This window comes from Dromaius novaehollandiae, chromosome 16, assembly GCF_036370855.1.
Source record: "Dromaius novaehollandiae isolate bDroNov1 chromosome 16, bDroNov1.hap1, whole genome shotgun sequence".
Classification (NCBI taxonomy): domain Eukaryota; kingdom Metazoa; phylum Chordata; class Aves; order Casuariiformes; family Dromaiidae; genus Dromaius; species Dromaius novaehollandiae.
In genome coordinates this window covers 5,217,788-5,242,969 of record NC_088113.1, presented here as the reverse complement: position 1 = coordinate 5,242,969, position 25,182 = coordinate 5,217,788, and the positions used below count along the sequence as shown (strand labels likewise).

Sequence of the window (25,182 nt, the reverse complement as noted above, 5' to 3'; positions counted from 1 at the left end):
ACCCATCAACACACTGCGCTTCAGCCCCCTAACACTGCTGGCAGGCAGGGCTGAGAACTGCGAGATGCTTCTGCATCTCACCTGGAAAACGCTCTAATTGCCAGGAGGAACAATTTGCCCAGGGACGAAAGCCCAGGACCCTTCCTTCCTTGGGTGGATCCCATGGTAGAAGGGAAGGGGACGCAGCAAGCTTTTGGCCAGAGCTCAAGTGCAGTCAAGGAACTTTCCTTGTGTTTTCTAACCTCAGACACCCCCCAGCTGGAACACCTGCTTTTGATAACGCTTAGCAGGGCTCCAGCACTCCAGGCAGTGTGCTGCAAGCCAGAGGAACAACTTTTCTTCCTCCCTTGAGTAGTATCTGCTCCTTCCTGTTTCAGCATAAGCCAGGCCATCCCAGAAGCAGCTCTGTCTGCCCAGCATTGTGATGGGCAGCAGAGCTAAAACGCTAGCAGGTGAGAGCTGGACCATGAGACAAACTGTGCTGACTCCACTGGGACCATGTTAAAGGCGGGAGCCTCAACCTACCTGCAGCCTACTTGGAAGAGGCCTCTCCTTCAAGAAGATGAGGTCCATCCCTTCTACATTTTTTCTTCTGCCCCGTCTTCTCCTCATGGCAGCATCGTCTCTTCGGAGGCTGCCATTGACAATCTGTCCAGTGACAGGATGGATTAACCCTGCCTGAAGGATGCCGGACAAGTCCATGCCCAGGGAGCCCTGGAGGGTGTTCACAGTCCCCAGTTTGGGCATGTTTGTGTTCAAGGGGAAAGGGGAGGAATTTCCTGGGGACCCATTAGAGGCTCTGGACAGGTCCACAGCTGAGTCGCGCCAGCCATTCAGCACAATGGGTGGATGAGCATGGGTTGCTGCTAAATGCTCCAAGCTCCTCTGTTTGGCATCTCTCTCCGGCTCGAATTCATACGGCCTTCTGTGCTTCCGTTCATCCTTCATAAAGGCAGGGGCCAGGAAACCTTCCTGTGTGTATGAAAGCCATGGAGAGGGTTACAGCTGCTTGTGCACTGCCAAGGGACCACCGTTTTTGAAACCAACACATAGATGCAGTGGCCTTGTGTGGCTAGCAGTCAGGCTCCTCCATTTCTCTGCAGGAGCCCTAAAGGAAGGATGCCTTTTCCCATAGCACATCACACCTCATTATGTGTGGGAACGGGTTAGTGGCACCCTCTCACAAACTTTGATCTCCCCATGGTGCCACAGCCCAGGGTGCTCTGTTAGCTGCTGAGGGACCAGCTGTCCCAGGCCAGAAGCTTCTGGCTCTGTGCAGTGCCCAACAGCGAGAGAAGATGAGAAACCTGCTCATGGGGCAGTGCCTGTACACCTCCATTTGGGACACTAGGAGAGTGTCCCCATGTCCTCCTCCCATTCTTTGACCATGCCGGGTGCTCCAGCACTAATTCTGGAAGCACCTCTCCAGCTGCAGGACCTGCAGGGAGCAATGGCCTCAGTCCCAGGAGGGTAGCAGGGCTGGCGGGGGCAGAGAGCATGGGGAGTTCACCAGGAGCGCTCACTGGTCCGAGGGCACCCCTCCCCTTCTGTACCTGTGAGATTAACACTCCGTTGTTGAAGCTGGGATCCGGGGCTTCTGACTCAGCAAAGCTGTTCCTACTGCCGGCATTGCTGGCAACTGCTGGGGTGGTCATCAGGCTTTGTGTCTCAAACTGCTGGCTAGAAGAAGGCCACTTGCCCTTCAGGATGGCATGGCAGATGTTGTCAATGCGGTTGATGATCACACGGTCCTGCAAACAGAAGGAGTCCAGCAGCCTGGTGCAGGCAGATGCTGCCACCAGCGAAGCTCGGAGCAGCTACAGTAGCGATGCTGAGATATCCAGATCTTGCGTGCACAGTGGGGCACTCACCAAAGGGACTCAGGATCTCAGGCAGTACTAGATGCACAGCAAAACTTGTGCATAGCATCCTAACAGTGAACTTCCCATGTGTAGAAAGCAATTCATTCCTGGGCATGTGTTCTGCTCATGTCACCCCTATGGGTCCTGCGCTGCTCATGTCACCCCTATGGGTCCTGCGCTAGGGGAGTCTATAGCCAAAGACTTCTGCCAAACAGACTTCCTGCTTTTTCTCTAAATTCGTATCATGTGACACAGGACACAGCAAGTTCAGGGAAATCAATGCAGGAAAGGCCATGCCTGGTTGCCAAGGCATGTTCCAAATTGCTCTGAGCGACTCCCCCAGCCACTGTGCTCCAATATAGACACAGAAGAAGTACGACGTGTGCAAGCCACAATGTGTTTGTGGCACAAACCCAAGTCAACCCTGGCAACACACTGCCTCTACTTGGCTGATTACTGCACAGTCCTGAAGTGCAGTGGCTCTTATGCATCTGGAGAGCTTCAGCAACACACCACGGCTGAGTGGTGGTACCACAGGACCCAAAAAAACCTCTCTCAGCCAAATATCCCACCTATCACACAGCTCCATGGGACTGTGACACCAAATCCCTGCCTGTACACAAACAGGAAAAGGCCAGCAGTGGAAAAACAGCCAGGGTTCACCCCTCCACAAAGACAGCCCAGGATCTGTCATTTCTGGGTGGCAGAGAAGGAGCTGGGAACAGGAAACAGGGGAGGCTTCAGGACCATTCAGGGAGGAAACTGCTTTCTGGTCATCCAGGACTGTTGGGAAGGAAGGGGGCAGTCCTAAACCTAGTGCAAATAAGTCCTTTTTACCTTGCAAGACCAAAGACAAATGAGGGACAAAGGCTAATCTGAGGGACCATAGCAAAGCCAGGTTAGGACCTAAGTGACTCTAATTCATGTGTATTCTCTCAGGATTAAAGACAAACCCAACCCTGTGACCTCGGTTCAGTGGGGAAATGCTCTCGGGCAGGTTTGTCCAGGGCACTGGCACTCGGGAAAAGCACCTAGCACTCTAGCTAGAGCACCCATGGGGAGCCATGTGCAGAGGATGAGGAAGCAGGGCTGGGGATGCCTGACTGGTGAACATTTGCAGTACGAACAGTCTTCATTTTTAAGCTACCTTAGGCCACTCAGAGAAGGAGTAAAGTGTCTTCTCCTGCAGTAGCTGGGCTATGGTTGGTGCCCGGGCATCCTGAAGGTCATCGATCTCCCCAGGCAGGACAGATGTAGAACTCTTGCTCTCTTCCTCCAGGTATTTCTCTGTACCATCTAAGAAAGCAACAGAGAACAGAGACTGTCATCTCCCTGCCTCTTACCCTCTTGGAGTGGGAGCAGCTCCCCCATCTTACCACCCTGACACCCAGCAGGTCCCACAAGGGTCCCATTCCCCAATCAGCCACCAAGAAATGCAGCACTGGGTGCAGGAAGGGCATCCTGCATCCCATGGCACTACCCAGGGCAGAAGGGCTGGGGGGGCTCAGGTGGTGTCTTGGTAGGCCCTGCTGGGAAATGCAGCCACCAACCCTTTGCTCCTCCAACACTAGAGCCACATCGGCCAGAAGGGCCCCAGTTCTGGCAGGGGGGAGGCAAGCTGCTCGCTGGCAGTGTGGGCTACAGCGAGTGGGGCCGTGGGCAGCCCCAAGGCTTTGGCTCTATGGTGGGGGCAGCAGGTCCTTTCCATCCCAGCCAGAGGTGACTGTCAACAGCAGGGAGCTCTCAGGACTGTACCTTGACTCTGGCCGCTGCCGGCTTTCTCCTCTTCATCTCTGTTCTCGCACTTTTCTTGCTTCACCCCCTGGGGCTCAGTGTGCAGGGCCTCTCTGCAGCCTGCCTGCCCCTCAGCCCCTTGGCCCCAGGCCTCCCCCCCTGCATGGGGGGGCTCTGCTTCCGGGACCCCCAGTGGAGGTGCAGGCAGGCTGAAGGCCTGGCTCTGAGGCTGGCCTGGTGAGTGCTGCAAGGTGCTCTCCTCATCCAGGCCATGGTCCTCCCTGCCCCCTGGACCAGGCTCCCCCGGCCCCTCAAGTGTCCCTGGCCCCAGGGACTCTCTCTCGCCATTCACGTCTTCTGGGCAAGTGTCCTCAGGGGTGGGGAGGCCAGAGCTCTGCTCCTCGCTCCTAAGTTCATTAGCCTCGGGGTCACAACTGGCCCTGGTCCTTGGACCACTCAAGTCCTCCACGACATCTGCTGCTGTCTCAGAGTTATCATCATCTTCTTCCTCCTCCTCATCTTCCTCGCTGTGGCTCTGACTCGGCCCTGATTTTGCTTCCATGCCTTTCTCCTGCAGCAAATTAATGAACCTCTGTTCAGAGGGAACCTTCATTTCATAGTTATGAAGACTGGGACCATACAGCCCCACGCTGATGACCCCTTCCATGGTGCTGTGTTCAGGCAGCACTGCCCCGTGGCTGGTGAGGTTTCCCTTCTGCTGCAAGTCTTCGCAGAGCTCTGTTGGGACACTCCTTGAGGGGTCACTTTCCGGGGTAGAAGGCGAAGGCTCAGCTTCTTCGTTCTGACCATCTATTCGCTCACAGCCCACCTGCAAACTCTCTAGGAAGGAAGTCTCTCTCATGGCCTCTGCATCACAGCTGGATGGATCCTCGTCCCCCTCTAGCTTGCCCTCAGGGAGTTTAGCAACGCTGTTTCCAACATCTGTGCAACTGGGGCTGTCTCGAGCAAGGGAGCTTTGCTCGCTGTTACAGGCCTTTTCGTCGTACATCATACACATCAATGAGTCTGGCAGAGAGCTCTCATCATAGTTACTGGAAATGATGTCCCGGACTTTAGACATGAACGTTTCACAGCTTGCATCCGGTGGACTGCACCCGGCTTGGGACATGGCGTTGTCTATGTTTTCTAGCTTGATCTGACTCTCAGCTTCATTCTCCAGGGATTCGCAAGTCCGGTCCACCTGGCTATATAGAGGGGAACTGTAGAGTTTGGAGTTAGTCTGGTAAAGGCAGCACAGGGTTTCTGGGCCTGGGATCCCTGTTCTTTTATGCTGGGCATAGTTCCTGTATGCATCTAAAAAAGACAGCTGTGGGTCATTCATGATGTAGTAGTCCGTGCGATTCAGGCCATGCTTGGCGGTGCCGATCAGCAAGTCCCGATCATGTTTGCCACACTCCCACCACACTGGCAGGTAGAGGCTTGGCCGGCACAGCTTGAGCCGCTCGTGGAGCTGTGGACACTTGAGCACCTGCTCGCGCACCTTCCGTAGAAGCTCAATACGGTACAGGGTTCTGGCAGCACGTTCCTCGGTGATGGGCTCCACATAGATGTCAGGATCTGGAGGACCTACAGCAGACAGAGACGCCAAGGCCCCGTTACACAGGAAGCAGAATGCAGGGTGATAGCCTAGCTGCTATGCGGTATGCCTGCGGGGTCAGCACCTGAGGAGACCCACAGGCATCAGAGAAATCTGCGGAGATGCAGCCATCAGCCTGAGAGATCCATCCTGGCTACCTAGAGGTGACAACGCAGGCTGGTCACTGATATGGGACAGAGTAACAAATTGGAAAGGCCTGATCTGGGTCTCCACACTGCAGAACCAGTGAGAGTTATTTAGAGGCAGTGATGAGGTAGGTGAAATTTTACTTTTGCTCAGACTGCTTGTGAGGTGGGGGAAGTGCTTGTAGGCTTAGCTTCCCAGTATCACCATTTTCCTTCCATTCCTTTGCCAACAATGGGCCACAGTGGAGGAAACTCTCTTGACTTTATCAGATGGACCAAGAGCAGCAGTTGGCTGCAGAGGATTTCAGACTCCTGCCTGAGCTCTGCCCTGTTAGCACCAGAAGTGCTGAAGCTGCGTGGACCTGCCAGCTGAGCAGCTGCCTGGGACAGGAGCCTCTGGCAGCCCTTCAGTAGCTTCTCGTGAATGGGAGTCCCTCAATTCACGCAGCTCTTTGATGAGCAATCCATATCTAAGACATTAACAGGTGTCTCTAAGGAACTGTGCCTGAGACCAGACCTCCTGGCACGTTTAAGATGAGATCCTTCCTGCTGTTGCTAAAAGCAAATCATTTTGTGCTTAAATAGCTCCCAAGCAGCTTTTCATCTGCCATCACCTTCATGCTGCCAGTGCACTGGGGTCTACAGGGCACTCCTAGAAAACGGATGCCTGGTGTCTTGGCAAGGCTTCCCCAAGCCGCCTGCAGTGGGCTGACTCCCTTTTTCCAGCACTGAGCTTCTCAGTTAGCTGGGCCACAGCACAGGCGCCATATGGGCTCTGTCCAGCACAGGCAAAGAGGTGCTCGGAAGGGAAGCAGCAAAACGGACTGCACAAACAGCCCCCTGCTCCAGTGTGGAGGAGATGTGAACTCTTGCTTCTCTCCTACTCCTCCCCGCATCTAAAAGTTGTTGTTTTGGATAAAATTCGTTGTGATTTAATGAAAAGAACTACATGAGACCTGTGAGAGCAGGGGCTGGACTCCATAGGGCAGCCCTACTTTCCCATTGCACCAGAGAGGTGATATGCAGGGGTAACAGAGCAGACAGATGCTGGCGGATTCTGTAAGCCCACGGCCTTGGCGCAGGTCTCTAGTTGCAGCATGCTTACTGTGAAGGGAGACACAGTGGTCAACCACAGCATGGAGAACACTGTTACGTGTACCTGGCTGACATCTCACAGCCTTCTTCGGTCCCTGAAACTGCTGCCTTGCTCTCCTGCTCCACCCGAGTAGCCAGGCCAATTCTGGCCCACGGCTACATGGACTTGCCATTACCCCCATCACAGGCCATGCCTTTTCAACTCACCGTCCTCTTTCCACAGTGGGAGACCACAGACATTCTTGCACATGGCCACAAAGCTGTAGAAATACTTTTCTAGGCTCTCATCTGTCTTCTTCTCCAATCGAGAAATGGCTCGGAACTGGGCCCAGTCAAAGATCTTCTTCTCCTGGTCATAGATGACCCCAAAGGAGGAGACAGTGCGGTAGAAATCTGCCTGTTCCCTCCTGGTCCACCTGTGAGGCAGGGAGGGAGACACAAACACCACTGACATATGTTCTGGTCAGCCTTGCACTTTCCCAGCTTGGGCAAGCACCATGCAGAGAGGCTTGGAGGGGATTATCTAGTTTCTCTCCACCAGCTATGGGGGAGCTGTCAGAAGGAGTGCACCAAGGAGAAGAGCACCACGACCAGAGATTGTCTGCCCTATGGCACACAGTGAGGAGGAGCAAAGGTCATGGGCCCTCTGCCTCTCAGCTCTCTGCGCTGTATGAAGAAGGCAACGCACAGCTCATGGCTGTGCTGCCTATGGGGAGAGGCTCCAGGAGCATCTACGGAGGTGCTATTTCACCAACTTTCTTTCTACAAATTGAGCTGGACACTTGCCCTAAGTGTCCTAGTGACAAATGCCAGGCCACTCCTGCAGACAGGAGTAATTAGGATTCTTGGGTGATGGGGGCAGGTACTCTCCCCAGCAAAGGAGAGCAGCCTTGGTGATGTGGGTTTTCAATTACGGCACTGTTATACCATGATCTGCACCTTGCCTCAGACCCTCTGAGCTTTCATGTCATGAGGGAACATGGGGATCACTCAATGGAACGATCCAGGACAGAGATGGTAAAGAGCACGCTGGCCAAATGCAGCCCTGGGCAAATAGAGCACTGAAAAACAGGCCAGAGAAGACAGATCAGGATAAAAACTGTACGGGAAGAGCAGAAGCAGGTCACGGCAACGGAAGATGAGTGCCATGTGTGAAGGAAAGCATAAAGTCAAATCAGAACTCCTCTGAATTGCAGTTCCATGCCAAATGTTAGCAAGCAGCTGTGACATCTCAAGGGAGACCAGACAGGCTGACAGCACCCACAGAACTCCCAAATTGACCAAAATATCCTCAGATCTACCATTTCCAGCCCGACTCCCCGAGGAGCCCTCTGCAGTGATATTTCATTCCAAAAAGGAAAGAAAATAACAAGAAGGAAGCTAATCAAAAATCAATGACCAGAAGGAGCCCAAAGGGGAGCTTGCTTAAAGGCCTAAAATTCAAGGCTGGTGGGAATCTGCCTAGTACACCCCTTTAAGGAGACCAAAAAAAAAGAGCCCGTGGGGTTAAAGAGCAGGAAATACCGGAACGCTTTGTTGTCCACAGCACAACCACATCTTCACCACTGTGAGGAGCACTGATGCCCCCACCTCAGAGAGGAGAGAGTAAAACTGGAAGAGGTTCAGGGAAAGGGGAGAAGGAAGATCCATGAGCTGGACCAGCTTCCACACAGGGAACTAGTAAACAGAGTGATACCATCATGAGGGCCAGCAAAAGACAAGTGGGAATGACTTCTCAGTGCTTCCCACGGTACAAGAAGTAGGGAGCAGCAAATTAAACGATGAAGAGATGTGCTCAAAATGAGCACAAGGGGAGACTTCAAACAACACATAGCTAAACCACCAAACTCACTGCCACAGGACAGCACAGATACCAAAAGGTTACTTCGGTTCACATAACAGGGACAGATTCACAGGAGAAAAAGCCACTGAGGACTATTAACCATGGAGGGCCTCTGCAGTGCAGGAGGACCCACAGCTGCAGAGTGGGGACTGGCAGTGAGGCAGTAATACCCCATCTCACACCCTCCCCAGTCTCTGCTGGAGCCATGGGAGGCACCAGACCGTGCTCCTGCCATTCTTCCATTTACTGGGATGCTGCAAACTGGGAGCACACTGCAATCTGCTGCCATGATACACCACCACCGGGCTCCCGAGGCCAACAGCAGCAGGCTAATGCAGCAGCACGAAACACAGGGGGGTTGAAAATGCTGCAAACGCAAGCTGTGACAGCACTCATCAATCACCCCTCATCCATGGTGTGTCCTGGGCTCTGGCACGCAACACTGCCCAGCAGCACCCGCTGTGCTGGGGGCTGGAGGGCAATTCTTGGGCCAGCTGATGCTGGATGTGACCCAGAAGAGCTGTCCCCCCGCTTCCTCCTTTCAAGCTGTTACCAGCTGCTACCCAGAAACTACACAAGGACGCTGCTCCATGGGCTGGGCTGGCTACAGGGGCCACAAGCCTCTCCCACGCCCAGGAAGGACTCCCAGGCCCGTGTTTCGCAGGCAGCTGGCCGCAAGCACGGCTCTTGTGAGAATTCCTGGATAATTTCAGGGGCCCAGAAATTTCGACAGGCCCACAGCAGCTACGCAAAGGACCCGCTGCCAGGGTCTGCTTTGTTACCTTTTCTGCATTTCTTTGTTTGCTGAGTCCATCTCAGAGGCTCTTCTGAACATCTCGTCCTGCAGCCAGTATCCATGGTTACCGGGCACCAGCATCTCGGCAGGGGGAGGCAGCTCTTTGCGGTTGCAGCGCTGGTAGACGGTGACAAGCCTCCGCAGTCTGGCTGTGAGGGCAGACGAGACAGGCCAGCAGGATCTGTCTGAGTCGGAGCCATCCTGGGCTTCAAACATCAGCAAGGACATTAGTATTTAAGTCACACTGTAAAGCCACAGGCTCCCGCATCCTGATGGCTAGCTCTGCCACAGTGCCCTCCTGCCCCTCCCCTCCCACGGGGAGCTCTCGGGAACAGAGCGCAGGAGCGAGGGGCTGGGCTGAGCACCCCTGGGCTTTTGCAGCGCAAAAGCTGCTGGCTCAGAGCCTCACCACGTCCGAGCTTCCTTCAGAGACCCCAGAGGCAGAGATCGGGGTAGGAGCAACAGCTCTGCGCTGGGCCACACCTAGGACAGGACCGCAGCCCCCAGGACTCCCGCTGAGGCCCAGCCAGCCCTGGCATCTGTCAGCACAGCCCGCTGCAGTCAGCAGAGACCCAGCATACTCAACTCATGCAGGCAACTGCATGGCCAGGGCAGGCTAACGGTTTGCAGTCACCCGGGGCAAACCCAGCTTGGGCTCTGGGTTACAGAGCACCAGCCAGCCACTCCTGCTACGGCCTGCGCGGCTGGAAGCCCAACGGGCTAATTAGCCACTCTGCCCTTCAGAAGAGCTGGTCAGCCAGTTAAGAGCACAGGGTGACCATGGTTGTGCAGGTTAAGCTATCTCACCCACTAACACTGTACAGCGTGTCCCCCGACTCTTTCCTGCCTGCATCACCCCTCTGGCTCAGGCGGGCCCCATGCCAGCCCCATGCCAGCCGTGAGCCGCGCTGCTGGAGGTACGGCCTCACCTGCCGCTGGCTCGTCCCGCTTCTCGCCAGCTTCGCCCACCCCAGCAGCCACAATGTCCTGTGGAGAGAAACCATCAGAGGGGGCCTCTGTAGGCCGTGCAGAAACTCCTGCTGCCCCTGCAGCCCTCCCCAGTAGAAGCTCTCAGCTCCACGGCCTGGCCCTGGCAGGGTGTGGGGTGACAGGACTGGTACAGCCGTGTGTCCTGCGTGCTCTGGCTGCAGCTGCTGGCTCCCCTTGCATGTACCTGTCAGCACAGGACGTCAGAGCAGCGCGGGCAGCACAGCTCCTCAGCACCTCAGCCCTGGCAGCTTCCCTGCTGCAGCCTGGCCATGCTGCAGCCATGTCCCCCCCGCCTCACGCTGGGGAAACAGCTCAGGTTGGTATGTTGTCCATTTTGGGCCCTGAGGTGAGGTCACTGGCCACCACAGTGACGTGGGGTGTGGCAGCACTATCCAGGACCCTAGCAGTGCCAGCGCTGGCAATCGCCTCGTTGGCAATCACTCTGCACGCTCACAGGTTGCCTCATTTACTGGTCCTCCTCCCCGCCAAGGCCATGCCTCTTGGGACAGCCATCCCCCTTGCCAGAAGCCTGTGTGGCTCCTGAAGCTGAGTGTGAGACCCAGCACCCCTGGCAATTCACAGCTCTCGCTCCGTGTCAGTTCTCCATGAGGGGGATACAACCCAGATCAGCAGGAAACACAGAGAGAGACAAAGGCAGAAGCAGTGCTCGAGTGAGCAAGGACAACCCAGAGAGCATGGGGCAGAGCCCATGCAAGATAAGGCAAAGCCTACATGGAGCAGGGTCACAGGAGACACTGGCAACAGCAGACGTGCATGACCACCGTGAACCACACTCACCTCCTGTTTCGGCAGCCCCTCCAGTTTTTCTCCACCGTTCTCTTCCTTTTCCATGCTCCCCCTGACGAAGACAGTGAATTAGTCCCTGGTAGCTGCAGCACAGCCTCTCTCGGCTGTGCCAGATGTCTGCTAGATGGAGCAGAGAACCAGCACCCATCTTCATGCGGCAGCCCTCAGCCTTGCACCAGGGAGCCAGCTCCAGCCTGCCATCCTTCCTCACTGCCTGCCGTGCTCACACTCACACAGAGCCTGCTTCCTTCTCCCTCTCACTGCCCTCCCTGAGCACAGCTTACCCCACAGTGCCAACCCCACTTCTAACACGGCCCTCAGGAGCCAGCCAACCAGGCCCCGAGAGCGTGGCTCCATCCCCTGCCTACCTTTCGGCAGCATCCTGGGCCCCGTCACTGACACCCTGCTCTGCAGACAGCAGCTTCTCATCCGGCATGCCCACCTTCTCCAGGAAGCACAGCGCCGGGTCTGCCCGCATGGCGTTGTACCTCTCGTAACCTGCCAACGGCCACAGGCCATCAAAAAGGAGAAAAATGGCACAAGGCCAGGCCTGAGCCTGGTTTAGGTAAACCTCCTGCTCTGGGGGACACAGCTCCCATCTGGCTCTCGGGGCCTGGCTCTCCAAGTGCAATTCTTACCCCCAGAAATTCAGAACACTTTCCCAAAAGCTTCTAATTGGTCTGCAACCCCAAGGCAGCGTGCAAAGAGAAAGCTCAGCCTTTCCATCGCACCACGCAACCCTTCCTGGAAGGCAGCACAGCACTCAGAGAGCTGTGCCCAGCACCCAGGACAGGTTGGGGCTGGGAATGAAGAACCCTTAGGCCACTGGAAGCTGCAAGATGATTTTGTGACAAGGCTGGAGCTCCCAGGAGAGGCACTGCTCCTGCCTCACCCAGCTCACCCTCACGTGGCAATGACACATTGCTCCTGGCAAAACAGGGGAAGCAGCTCCCCGTGAGACGCAGGCCTGGCCACCCGCAGCACTGGGGTGCCTGCCTTGCCGCTGGAATAAGCTGGCAGCGTCGCAGCTGCAGGCACCCCGCTGAGAGCAGCCTTGGCCCCGCGCGGATGCTGTGCACTGGATGTGTGCTGTGCAGGGTCTCTGCCTCCTCACAGTGACGTGGAAGCAAACAAGCCACCTGCACTTCACATACTGGACAGCTGTCTGGCCACAGGGGCCCCTCTCACCCAACAGCACCCACCCAATAAGGCTGGGTACATACCATGTTTGAAAACACCGATGAGAAGGGATTTATCAGCTTCAGCATTCCACCAGTCCACTGGGATCTCCACGTAGTCGATGTCCGGCAGCAGCACATCCAGCTCTCTGCAGGGGACAAGGCATGAGTGCCGCTCTCCCAGCCTCAGCAAACATTGCAGCATGCTGGTCGCTGCCGGCAAGGGGCAGAGGGAGACGGGAGCTTCTGCTCCCAAGTCTGGGGACAGTTAATGAACGTGAGGTTGGCGTGGGGCCCACACACACCTCCCTGGGGATGGCGACCTGGAGTCTCTGCTCCAGCATACCCACTGCCTTCCCCTCCGCTTTCTGCAGATATGGGGCGCCTGCACAGCCCCTCTCCTCCTCCCTCGGGGCAGCAATACCAAGCAGAGCTCCCATCTGATTCAAATAGTATCTGCTGGGAGAAATCCTCTTCAAACCTACCAGCCCAAAATAACAGTGTGTTTGGTGGGCTACAGTGTGCCCTCCACAAGGACTCATGCAGATGGAGCTGTGCTGGTACCGACCACTAGCCCCAACTCGGAGGCAGCAGCCCCTGCTCTAGGAAACTAAGCTCAGCATACCGCACTTCTTTCCTGAACTCCGAGAGCTAAATCCTCGCAACAAGGTTGGGAGCTGGAAGGCTGCAGGCTCAACGGCATTAGCAGAGCCTGTTGGTCCCCTTGTCCTTGGTGCCGGGGAAGGGACTGTGGGCCAGAGCACCGGGGCATGCTCTGCTCTGAGACCTGGTGCTGGGAACTTGGCACAGTCACAGCAGTCTCCCATGCTGGTTTAAAGGCCACTTCACCAAACAGCTTGCAGAGACACTTTCCTGCGGGCTGCAGAGCATCCCTGGGTGCCCTCACCACCAGGGATCCAGCACCAGGCTGGTGCCCAGCCTAAGCCGCCTGAGCCCACCTCAGGCCGAGGCTGTACTCATTGCTCAGGCAGAGGTACCACTGAAGGATGTTTTGCTTAAGCAAGACCTGGGGATTTGACTGCAGAGCCCGACTCGCCTGGAGATGCTGTGAACTCAGACGTGGCTGGGCTGCACAGCTGTGATGCTGCTCAAGCGCTGCCACTGCCTCCACGAGTACCAACACGGGGGTTCGCCACAAGCACCCTACCTGGCAGGGGTCCCCTCGAAGGCTTTGTCAGCAGCCTCCCCCAGCACTTCAGCCTTCAGGTAGTAGAGCATTCGCACTCGCAGCAGAACCCTGTCCCAGGGTGCAGAGAGGAACACACGCTAGCACACAGGTGCTCACACGCCAGCCCAGGGCCTGACCCAGTGTCCCTCACCACAGTTTGCACTGCCTCCTGGCAGCGTTTGCAGGGGAACGCTCTGAGGCTCAGCAAAGCCAGGGAAACCTGTTTGACACTGTGTTTCCCACCCCACGGAGGACTCAATTCCTCAAAGCCATCTGTCCCCTCGCAGGATGGGCACTGGTGTCACACCACAGGCCCCTGCCCTGTGCTCTCCCGGGGCCCTGCAGGCAGAGGTTTGGTGCTCAGGACACTGCTCCTGTTACCTGGAGGAGCAACCCAAGAGCGGCCCAGCAGCAGGACTCAGTCCTGCTGCCTCACCCTGTTAGCTCTATAACTGTGTATGCTTAAGAAATCCCAAAGGAGCCCCATAGGGAGGGAACTGCAGGTGGAGCAGAGCAATGGGGCCCAGCACCACTGCCAGAGAGGACAGTGACGCCACTGAGCCCTGCCTAGTGCTGGGCACTGCCTGGTGTGCAGTGCTGGCAGGGAAGGAGGGAGACCCTCCGTGGTGGACCCAGGCTGTGCTGGAAGAGAAGTCAATCCTGAGCTCTGCATCCTGGGACACAAACAGCTCTGAGATTAACCACTCTTCCAGTGAACCTCTCAGGGACTTCTCTCCACCATGGCTCAGTGCTGCCCCCTGCAACTCTGCTCTGGTGCTGTTGCTGGCTCCACTAGCTGCACAGATTTTCAGCTGAGAGCTGCTGCCAACACAGGCAGCTCAAGACTCTCAGCAGAGCCAAGATGAAACTTGCTCCAAGCAGGAAGGGCTGGAACTAGGATTCAGGCAGAGCATGGAGCTGCATCAGGGCAGGGACAGAGGAAGCTGGAGGGCAGATGGCTGGAGCTCAGCCACTAGCTTAGAAATGCCATTGTACCAAAGGCAGAAGATACTCAGGGTGTGGCAATCCTGTGCGGGCCATGGGCCCTTCACAGCTCTCTCCCACCCTTTCCATGCTAGAGGCCCATAACCCATAGCGCAGCTGCCATGGCTCTGTGAGCTGGTGTGGGCTCCTGCACTCACTTGTTGCAGTGCTGTTTGAGGTGCTTCTTGTAGCTGTCATCATGCAGGACTATCTCGGGGTTGCATGTAGCAAGCCAGTCTGCGTTCTTTATCTCAGGGAGCAGCATCTGGTTCTTCGTCTTCTTCCCCTTCCTGCCTCTGGGCACCGGAGCTGACAAACCTGTAACAGCAAGTGGCAGCGTGTGAGCACCATGGGCACCACGGGCACAGGCCAGGCACCACTGTGAGGTGTCTCCAGCACTGCAGTGTCCAGGCAGGGGAGCACAGCCAGGGAGCTGGAGGCCTTGCAAAGCTCCCTGCTGCAGACTGGTGAGCCAGGGTCAGGGGAGACGAGAGTAGGAAGGGCCATGTGCCCAGGTATCCAAACTGCTCCCAGCCAACAGCAGAGCCCAAGCCACACTGCGCCCAGATCACAAGAGGAAGGTGTATCAGGTGGGGATGTGCCCCCTTCCAGCAGTCCAGCTATGCTGGCACTCCTGGGGCAGAGATGATGCCCAGCACAGCCAGGGACTGGCATGTCTCTGCCCAGGCGGCTGAAACAGGCTGCCAATGACAAACACTGAGCAAGTCAAAGCCCTAGAAAAGGCAGGAGCCCACTCTGCTGGGATGAGGAGCAGGGCTCAATTCCCCATCGCCTGACACCTTCCCTCTGGCAGGCTCCATGCGCCCACCCTGCACCCAGTTCTGCCTCTGCACACTGGCACTCGGGCCCCGTGGCAGCCACAGAGCCCATTTCCCAGGCTCCTGCTTGCAGCCCCTTGCACACCAGCAGGACCTGGGCAGGCTCCAATCACAGCCCCACAGGGACCCCACAAAAGCCAACCAACCTAACGGAGCCACCAACAGCCCCTGGCCCCCCAGCTCCACACCCTGACTGGGTTGTGTGCAGTTAACACCATGCCACAATTTGGAACCCCCCAGCACCCCGCACCTTTTCTTATAGCCCCAGAACCGGACCGAGGCTGTGCAGGGCGTTGAAAGTCTTCCAGATACAGTCTGAATCCTGCAGCAACTTCACCCCGTGCTTCCATGCCAATATGCCATGGTTTCTCCTCTACCCACTGCAGTGCCTGGGACCCAGAAGATACAACTCAGAGAACTCAGTCCACCTCATCTGCCTTCTGTGGCTCTTTAGGTCTTTCCTACCACAGAGGTGGGAACACCATGCCATCCTTTGAGACTTTGTGCCTGAGACCAGAGAGAGTGGCTTGGCTAGACAGCTGAAAAGCTATTTCAAAAAGGGTGAAAGGACTGGATATAAGACTTGAGCTGGGCAAAATCATGGAAAGGCTCATTCTTCTGTCACTAAGAAGTGGTAGCTCCGATACAATTGTCAGTCAGCACTGGAACAGGAGACAAAATATCTTATTAAAACAGCCTTCTATTTTTTTAATAAGATTACAGAATTGGCTGATAAAAGCAATGAGCAGTACTCTTTGACATCCTATTTAACATGGCATGCCCTTTGTTTAAAACTTGCATTACATGAGATGGACATGACATGGATGGATCAGAACTGACAGATCTCAAAGAGTTTACAGTGTCTTTCATTACTGCCAAATGCAGATGAGGGATCTGTAAATAAAGCACATGGGCTAAACCCAGAGTGTGGGAGACTCTATCTCCAAGAAGAACTTAGGGATCACCACAGAAACTGTATTGCTATGAGTCCTCAGTACAAGGCTAAGCCCAAAGAGATAAGGTGACCCCTTGATGTATAAAAATACCAAATAGAAGCATAGAAGGGACCACGATCCTGGGCACAGCTCTTCTCAGAGCCTGACCTAGACACCATGGCCAGTTCTGAAGTGTGTGTCACCCCACAAGGACAACACAGTAATTTGGGAGAAGAGTTCAAACAAGAAGCTCCGAAGTGATCAAAGGCTGGAAAACAATCCTGATGATCTTCAAGGATTGTTTCCTATTCTGTGCTTCAGGAAGAGGGCTGTGTGGGAACCTGATCACTGCAGAGGGGTGTTTACACTTGGCAGAGATGCTGAATGGAAAAGGAATGCAGTTCCATCTCGCCGATAAAGATAAAATGACATCCAGTGGCTGCAGCTGAAAATTAAACACACTTCCAACCTTGAAATAAGATGCGAGTTAACAGTGGAATATGGAAATGACTCCTGGTGGGGTCACTATTGTTTGGAGTCTTCTGAGAGATGAGCCACCTCCCTGGGCAGACATTCCTCCTCTGCCATATGTCTGTGAAGGGAAAAGAACAGCTTCAGCAGTTCTGCCCCATACATCTGGTCTTGAACACTTGGGCAGAACAGAAAGCGCTGCACTGTCCTCCACACCTTCTTAATGCTTGCAGCTCCATGATGGTAAAAGGACTCCAGCCCAGGTGACTGCTTGGGACCAGCAGTGGTCACCAGCACTTCCATCCCCAGGACGGTTTGGCCTGGTGAACTCCACTAACACTGCCTTCCTCAGCAGCTCAGCCTCTGGCCAGGATGGGGATGGACCAGATGGATGTGACTAGAGCTCTGAGGTGGGCTGGCTCTGCTCACCCTTTTGCAGTCACACATTTTACTGGATTTGGGATTAAGAAAGAACAGTCCCCAGGATGCACAAGCAGGGGACTTGGAGGTCTTCTGTTGTCTTCTGCACAGCAGGCACTCCTGGAGCAGGTCTTGCCTGGTCAGCTCCCTGCAAACACACGAGGGATACCTCAGGCTCCTTGGGGAGCCGTGGCAGGGCCAGCTGCGTGGCTGCTCTGTGGCTGCTCTGCACCAGAGGGCTCTCTGCTCTCATCCAGTTCCTGAGGTCAGGCTAGATGGTTTCGCTGTCCCTTCTGGCCAAGACCACAGGGTGGTTTCACAGCTGGGAAAAGCCACTCTGGCACACTGATGGAGAAACTCCAGGCTGCTTCCCTCTGCTAAATATCCAAATGCATCAATTTTAGTGCTGCTCTTGCAGTAAAGCATTATTGACCCTCCACCGAAACCACGGCTTGTTCGTTACTTGGCATTATCTAAATCTAGCCCATTCATATCAGCTAATTTGTTTCTTACTCCTGCTCTGCTCCCCGTAGGGTTCTGGAGGTAAGCCCCACTGCTCTTCTGAGCAGGGCTGTGCAGCAAGAGCGGGAGGCAGCACTGCCGAGGTGACTCGCGTTGTACGAAGTGACTGGAGTAACTTCGGTGGGCCACTGAAGGCCATATGCTCAGACCTCACGCTGTAAAGCAAGCCAGACATTTCCAGACAGAAGGAAATGGTTATGTTGGGTCTCGAGACCGAACCGTGGTGTTCTGAACACTAAGTAACACATGGCATGCCCCTGGGGCTCCGCGACAGCATCCGAGAGCCTCGTGCCTCACGCTGCCAACTGAGCCACTTCAAAACAGCCTCTCGTGCGCTCCACCACACCAAAACGAGAGCCTCAGGTTTCAGCCCTGGCTCACTGGTGCCGAAAGCAGGCTGTAGAGTCCCAGCCCTGTGACTACTCACCTTCTGCCACGGATCATGAGCACACAGGTAGCAGACACAGCCGTGGGGCTGTAACCACCCTTGCGAGAGCAAGAAGGCCTCCCCCAGGCTGCTCTCCTGGCCCAACTCACCTGTCCCAGAAGCCGCAGGATGCAGGCATTGCGCTGCTAGATTGGGGCAGAGTCCTCTAACACAGAATGGGCAGTGACCATGTGTCTCAGGCTGCAACCCTCCAGCTGATCCAAGGAGCCAGCACAGGCCCTGCCTTCATATCATTAAAGACAAAGGCCACTGTGGCTGCATGATGCTGTCTGCATCGTGGGCTGTATTTGTTATGCTGCTCCAGCGCCGAGGGACGCCTACAAAGAGCAGATGCTGCACTGCAGGCAGGGGGGTGAATTTGCAGTGCCCCACTCCCCACGCAGAGAGTCAGAGAGCCCAGCAGGAGAGCGGGGCAGGGGAAGGCTCTGGGTGGCCCCGTCAGAAGCTAAGGATACGCTGGAAGCCTCAGCCAAACACAACGCAGATGGAATTAAAAACTCCACATATGGTGCAATACGTGGGGTATTTAGACCTCACATAGGTTGGAAAAGATGGGTACTGGTCCTCTGAACAGGGAGAGCACAGCCAAACCTGAGAAAAAGGTTTCCGCTAGATTTATGAAGTGGGAGAAGGTCACACCACCTTGGTAGGATTCTGTATCGCAGAGGTTTCAGGATAAACCAGCAAAACTGCCCCTCCACCGATCAGGGCAGGCACTGCAGACCAGTGTGTCTGGGACAAGAACCATGACGAGAGGAGACACAAGCTGGCTACCTAGGGTGAGATCGCTGCACAAACTGCATCACCAGCTTACCCTGGCATGATCAGGGCACCAAGCAGCTGCAAGAAGAGCGCCTGGCAGTCTCTGCTGTTAGCTTTAGGGCCAGGGCTCCCCAGCAGGCACAGGCAGGATTCCCGTGCAACAATCCATTCTGCATCCTGCAAAGCCCTGAGGAAGAGCTGGGCACTTCCACACTCAGAGCGGTACTTCTGCCCTCACACCTATCGCATCGCGTATGTTCACACAGTTGACAGCGCACAGCAGCTGTGCCCCATGAACTCACTGCACAGTATCTCTCTGCACTGGGGAGCCCTAAGAGTATCCCCAGGCCAGAGGAAACTTAGCAGCACCTGCTCAAGAGTCGGCTGGCATCTCTGCTCCCACCAACAGGCTCTCTCTGCACCAGCCAAGGCCACACAGGCACTGGGAATCATGGAATACCCTCCCCCACTCAGCCAGCCTCTGCCATTGTTTCTGAGGGTCTGTGGAGGTCAGTCCCATGGCAGCCACTTGCTCTGCACTGAGAAAGTCCCTGCGCTCAAGCGTGACTGCTTCCTGGCTGTTTCAGTCAGCTTTGGTTTGACTGCTGCAGCCGTGGTCCCAGGAGCAGGCACACTAGCGACAAGTAGCAGTGCAATGGCAGAGAGAACACGCAATACCTGAGTGATTCTGCAGGGCCTGGTTCTGGCCATCCTTCGTCGGTGTGATGAGATCCCAGATAAAACTCTTAATCTTCTCATCCCCTTTGTAGTGTTTGACGCAATAGACCAACAAGGCCCGACAAATCATCTCCATGTCCTTCTCATTCAGATGCCACTTGAACCTCCCATGGGTCAGGATATCTTTCCAGCGTCCCCAGCTAGAACACAAACACAGTAAACGTTTCTAAGCAAGCAGAGACACCTCCAGTGCCTTCCTTCTTGCATGGTGGCACAGCCCTATCAGCTCCCATGGGCAGGAGTTGTTATGTCCCCGCATTAGGGGAGCACAAAGTGGGGAGAGGTTTGCCTAGGATTGAACAGGGCAGAGGCAGGAGCAGGCTCTGGCAGCCCTGATGGCTGGCTGGTTCATGCTTTGCCCACATAACTCCCCTTCCAACCCAGATCTTCCCTTTGGGCCAAACAGCCCAGGTCCCACCACAGAAGTCAGTGCAGGAGGGACAGCACACTGCTTGGGGCAACTGTCACGCATGATGGACAGAAAGCGGCTCAGGCAGCCAGTGGCCCATGTGTGTGCTGGGCAGCTGGAGGCCACGACCACGCTTTTTGGAAGGGGGTGAGACCCACCCAAATATGAGCAGGTTTTTCTCCACACGGAAGCACTCAGCCCGCAGGTACCGCCGTGTCTTCTCGTTGAAGCGCCGCGAGCGTGTGGGCCGCTCGTCGGAGTCGCTGTCCAGCTCGGAGAACTCCATCAGCTCGTCCTCCTCAAAGGAGTTGTAGTGTTTGGTTTGCTTCCGCACCCGGGGCCTGTCAATGACTAAGCTCTCCTACAAGGGATGCAGAGAAGAGAACATGCTTAGGTAAGGGCAGAAACGGCCCCTCCATCAGGGCACAGGGCCCTTTCCACGCTGCCCTCCCAGCTCGGCGCATGCCTTCCAGGCTCAGGGGCCTGTTCAGCACCCCGTTAGTGGCTGGCCAGCCTCGAGGCTAGTTAACACCTTGCCACTATGATACCTGCTCCCAATCAGCTGTGTGCAGCTTTGTCTGCACGCATGAGACAACTCCTGGCCAGCACAAAATTCAGCCTGAATAATCACAGGCTGAAAATCAGGCCCTCTGGGTTCAAACCGCTGACAATTAGCAGATGATTCAGCTCTCAGTCATATTCCTGGCCCTCCCAGCAATGCCTGGGCCAAGTGCCGTGCAGGACACAGTGTAATTTCTGTGTCGAAGTGGGGTAGGTGGGGCTGCAACAAGAAAACCAGCTACCGAGAAGGTGCAGGAGGCAGGAGAATCAAACAGCATGGACATGCCTCTTCTGCCCCCACACGCTGCTGGATGCATCCAAATCATCACTGAGCCCTCTAAATCTGTCCTGCTTTCAAGCACATGGAGACAGGTGTGCATACACACACACGTACACACACACACACACACACCCTCCTGCTTTCCCCGTTTGATCAAAGAACTCTGCAAAGCTGCTGGGCCTCCTTCTTGCTGCTGTCTGAGACCATCTGCCACAGCGTTGCTGCCTCAGCTAGCCTTTCGGCAGCCTGGGCCCCAGGGCCCTGCGGAAGCAGGCTGCACAGAGCCCTGCACTTGCCGGAGGAGCCGGGGCGGAGAGGCCCAGCTGCTCAGCTGAGCACGCGAGCTTGGCAGGCCGAGCTCAGGGGCAGGAGCAGAGGGACCAGACCCCATCTGTTCACTCTTGCCTCCAGACAAGCAATGAGCCACCGGCCTCCCCTCAAACCCATCTCAGCTTTTACATGCCTTGCTAGAAAGCTCTTTTAGTGGGCAGAGCAGGCAGGGGCTGAGAATAAGGATGCTGCTCCTGAGAGATGCTCCCCAGGGGCATGGGGGGAACATCCAGCAGCTCTGCTACCAGATCAGCTGAAGCCAAGCACCAGTCTCCCAGGAGCTCCAGCTGCCATGTTTCTGCACAGGCACGGCTGGGAAGGAGCTGATTTGCCAGGGAGGGCAGCAGGCAAGACTCTCAGAGCGTCCATGTACCGTCTGCACCCTCCTTGCCTGGACATGGCAATGGGCCTACCAGATCCATTTGGCTTTATTCCTTGTTCCCATCACTAGCCTGAAAGCAGGACAGAAGGGCTGCAATTGCAGATGGAGAAAAGAGTAGTACAATCCTCCATGACAGAGGTGGAGTGGTATGGTATTTGGCTTTTAGAGCAATTAGATTACAGTAAGCAAAGCTTGGATGTTGGGCTCGACCTACATTGCCTCTGAACAACCCCACGGACTCAGGCTGATGTGGCTAGTATCCCATTGGATGTGGGAAATATCCAACAGGCCACATAAGAGAGCATTTGGCACCATAAGAGCAAGAGGAACTACCGGAGGAGCTGCCCAAGCCACAGCTCCTCTCAGGCCCCCCACTTCTTGCACTGCCAGGGCCAAAAACACAGAGGTACAGCACTGGCCACAGGGCCGACCTGGCCTGCGTTCCTCTGCCCAGAGAACATGGGAAATTGAGCAAGGTGGAGAAAGGAGCATTTACAGACACCATGGACAGCTGTGTCCATTCCCCAGCTAAACCGGGTTTGGGAGTAGCTGGGAGCACAGACCTGCTGTCTCCCAGGCTGTGCTTCCAGAATGGCCCCCTCATCCCAGGCACCCCAAAATATACCAGGTAGACACACCCAAAATGTGGCTTCAAAGCAATTGGGGGTTTAGCCAGCCTTTACGGGTCAGTCTTCCACTGCTGCAGTTCCTGCTCTCACTGAAACACAACACTTCACGAGCTCAGTGGCAGCTACTCTGCAGCAGAAGCACCATAACTCCTGTCTGGAGGATGGGGAGGAGGGGGACCATGGCAAGCAGTGGTCAGGTCCATTGTGGGGCACACAAGCACAGCGCGTAGTTGCAAGCTGGATCCTACCTTTTCATTCTTGGCATCTGTGTCAAGCTCTGCTATCTTCGCCCACTTCTGCCAGAAGTTGGGGTCATCTAAGGAAATGTCAGTTCTGTTTCCTGATGCTACAAAGCTGGCCTGGGAGTGAAAGAAGAGCAGTGAACCTCCAGATTGCAGCCCACCATTCAGCTGTGTTTTCCCCCCCAGAGACCCCCCAGCACTTCTGTCCACAGTGGACAGGCTCTCTGCCAAGTGGCGTTACACCCTGTGATGACACACACCAAAGGACTCTGTGCTTAAAGGAGCTGAACCCATCTCTTCTATGTCCTTCTGCCTGACTGACCGGAAATTGAGCCTGGGTTGTGCCACCTGCAAGTAGAGGAGAGCTGGATGGCCTTCTGCGCTCTTAGCAGACACCAGCCGGGAAATGTGGCAGGGGGTTGGGTCCTCCAGCTCCCTCCCACAGGCAGGCTTCAGGACGCTGCTCCTGTGACACTGTCAGGGCCCCACTGTCGGCTCTCCATGGGACAGCAGCACACAGCCTCTGGCATCACGCAGGTCAGCAGCCACATCCTGCCACCGCCCTGAGGCCTTCCCTGCAGACCCAGGTAGAAGAAGAGCAGCAGAAGAGCGAGGCTGGATGCAGAGATGGGCTGGGCGGCAGGAGAGCAGGTACCAGAGGTACCACAACACATTGTACCACATTGCCAGGAACCTAGGTCTCCAAGTGCATTTCCACTCTGCAAAGCACCATACCAAAGGCAGCACCACTGTTCAGAAAGGCAGGGGAGGTGATGGACTCCAGGTCAAATAAGCTCAGACTATGAGTAAAAGATCACCACTGTGAATTTCCCCAGGACCTGAGCACAGCTAGGCTGTGAAACTCATCAGTCCTCCCCAGGCAGAGGCCTGACTCTGCCCATAACAGCCCTGGGCGACAAGTCTAGCTCCAGGCATGCCCCGCTGCTGCAGTAAGGAGCCCCAAGCCCAACACAAGAGCACAGCCCTCCACCCTGCAGTGCCCCCTGCACCTCCCCAAAGCAGTGCCCCACCTGGGACACAAAGGAGCCCTGCATCTCTTAGCACAGAGGGTCTGTCCCCCCAACACAAACCACTGGCAATATGATTCCCCAGTGACAGAGCACACCCTGGCACTGCCTGACACTTGGAGGAAAGCAAGCCCTGGTCTCCTCTCTCACCAGCCTGGGCTGGCTTCAGAGTATGGCGAACCCAGGCAAAGCAGATGCCAACAAGATGAGCCCTGCTGGGCAGCCATACATCCCCCAACCAGGGCAGTGGTCCCCTCCTCCCTGCTATGCTGACCATCAGAAAGATGGGAGATCACATTGCCTCCATGCCTGAGCAAGGTCTTACTCCTGGGTGCAGAGGATCAGGCAGTAGACCTCGGCTGCCATGTGGCTACAGCTTCAGTCCAGCACAGGGAAGAGGTCAACTAACACTAGTGTGTGGTGCCCTTCCAGCATGTCCCCCACGGCCTCAAGAGGGACTCCAACAGGGAATTGGCCCCCTTCCCTCCCAGTGGAGCACAGCACACCTTGGCAAAGGTGGATCCCTTCCCCTCAGACTGGATCGTGATGGTCTGTGTCCTGCGCTGGAGGATCTGATCAATGTCTTCCTCACAGAACTTGGATCCTTCATCCTCCTCATCCATGAGAGCACCGTAGGCACCTTTCCGCAGCAGGTCCTCCACCTCCATCTTTGAGAGCTGCTGAACCTGCCCAAAACACAAGGGCATCACCAACCCTGTGCCAGCTGCCCTGGGCACTGGCACAAGAGGAGAAGGCTCTTCTCTCCGCCCCAGGAGGGAGGGCAGAGATGCCCCAAGTCAGCCCAGATTTCCCACTGCCACAACAGGGAGATCATTTCAAAATGCTGCCTGGGGCACACTCAGGGAGTTCACTCTGTGCCACCCAGACATAGCACTGCATGTGTCCTTGAATTCCGGGGCAGTGCAGGGAAGGCCTGCCAGGCAAAGAGCAGCAGTGCAAGTGTGCGGGACTGAGCTCTCCTTCCCAAGAGCATGCCCAGGCCTCTGCTCCAACCTGGCAGTGACTTGCTCTTCCTCCAGCAGGCACCCAGCCTCTTCCTCTCCCTGTTCCATTTTTCTACTCTGCTCAGTGCTGCAGGCTGCTCTCAAAACTGCTCTGCAGAGCTACAATGAACTGGGTGAGCTGCCAACACAGGCAGCAAGCTCTTCTCATGAGGGGCAGGAGAGCTGCCAGGCAGGCTTTGGACCTTTTCAGCTCTGGTAGCAGAGGGGCAGGAGGAGCAAAGAGGCAAGGGATGTAGGCTGGCTCTGACAAGATTGATGTCTACTAGTGGCCCAGGCAAGGGTGACACTGTCTGTGCTGCAGGGACCAGCTGGGTGCTCTGCTGTCCTGGTGACAGCACTGATCCCCGCAGATCCCAAGGTTTGAGCCTAGGTAGGCAGGATACATCCTTCCCATCTTGAATGCAAGGCTTTTGTCCCCCACCTGCAGACATAGCCCTGCATGCCTCCCCCTGCCACAGAGTCAGCACAGGGACAGGTCGCAGGGGAAGGAGAAGAGCTCTCCCGCACAGTTTCCACCCAGTCCCACTCTGACAGCCAGCCTACCCCATTGGTGCTGCCCTTGCGATTGATGTCCTGCAGCACAGCCTTATCCAGACCCAGCTTCAGACTGGCCTTGTCAAACATCTCCCGCTCATAGGAGTTCCTGGTGATGAGGCGATAGACTTTCACTGCCTTGCTCTGCCCAATCCGGTGGCAGCGAGCTTGAGCCTGGGACAGCAGAAGACATAGCTTCAAACACAGTGAGCCCAGCAACACGGTGACTGCTTGGCTTGTGGCACCCAGCATCAGCACCCACCACTTAGCCACCAGCACCACAGTCCACTCCACCTCCCGGGGCACCCCTCACCGACTGCTTGTGGCTGGTCTGGTGTGGCTATGCCAGCAGGTACTGGTTAGCACCAGCTCTGCGTGGCTGTGGTCACCCATGCACTCCCGGGCA

General features: G+C 55.9%; 1 protein-coding gene across 9 annotated transcripts in view; it reads right to left on the bottom strand.

Moving 5' to 3' along the window:
* The window catches only part of CHD6 (chromodomain helicase DNA binding protein 6), a 100,715-nt gene that overhangs the window by 8,834 nt on the left and 66,699 nt on the right, over nucleotides 1-25,182 (bottom strand). For all 9 annotated transcript variants that reach the window (XM_064521354.1, XM_064521355.1, XM_064521353.1 and 6 more), the window contains 17 exons: nucleotides 24,786-24,950; nucleotides 23,724-23,903; nucleotides 22,196-22,306; nucleotides 19,924-20,126; nucleotides 19,297-19,496; nucleotides 14,380-14,539; nucleotides 13,217-13,306; nucleotides 12,094-12,197; nucleotides 11,239-11,368; nucleotides 10,862-10,922; nucleotides 10,003-10,060; nucleotides 9,060-9,279; nucleotides 6,642-6,850; nucleotides 3,618-5,183; nucleotides 3,010-3,158; nucleotides 1,554-1,751; nucleotides 526-972 (listed from right to left, as the gene is read on the bottom strand). In XM_064521354.1, coding sequence (XP_064377424.1) covers nucleotides 526-972; nucleotides 1,554-1,751; nucleotides 3,010-3,158; nucleotides 3,618-5,183; nucleotides 6,642-6,850; nucleotides 9,060-9,279; nucleotides 10,003-10,060; nucleotides 10,862-10,922; nucleotides 11,239-11,368; nucleotides 12,094-12,197; nucleotides 13,217-13,306; nucleotides 14,380-14,539; nucleotides 19,297-19,496; nucleotides 19,924-20,126; nucleotides 22,196-22,306; nucleotides 23,724-23,903; nucleotides 24,786-24,950 — 4,251 coding nt within the window. The remainder of the gene's footprint in view (nucleotides 1-525; nucleotides 973-1,553; nucleotides 1,752-3,009; nucleotides 3,159-3,617; nucleotides 5,184-6,641; nucleotides 6,851-9,059; nucleotides 9,280-10,002; nucleotides 10,061-10,861; nucleotides 10,923-11,238; nucleotides 11,369-12,093; nucleotides 12,198-13,216; nucleotides 13,307-14,379; nucleotides 14,540-19,296; nucleotides 19,497-19,923; nucleotides 20,127-22,195; nucleotides 22,307-23,723; nucleotides 23,904-24,785; nucleotides 24,951-25,182) is intronic.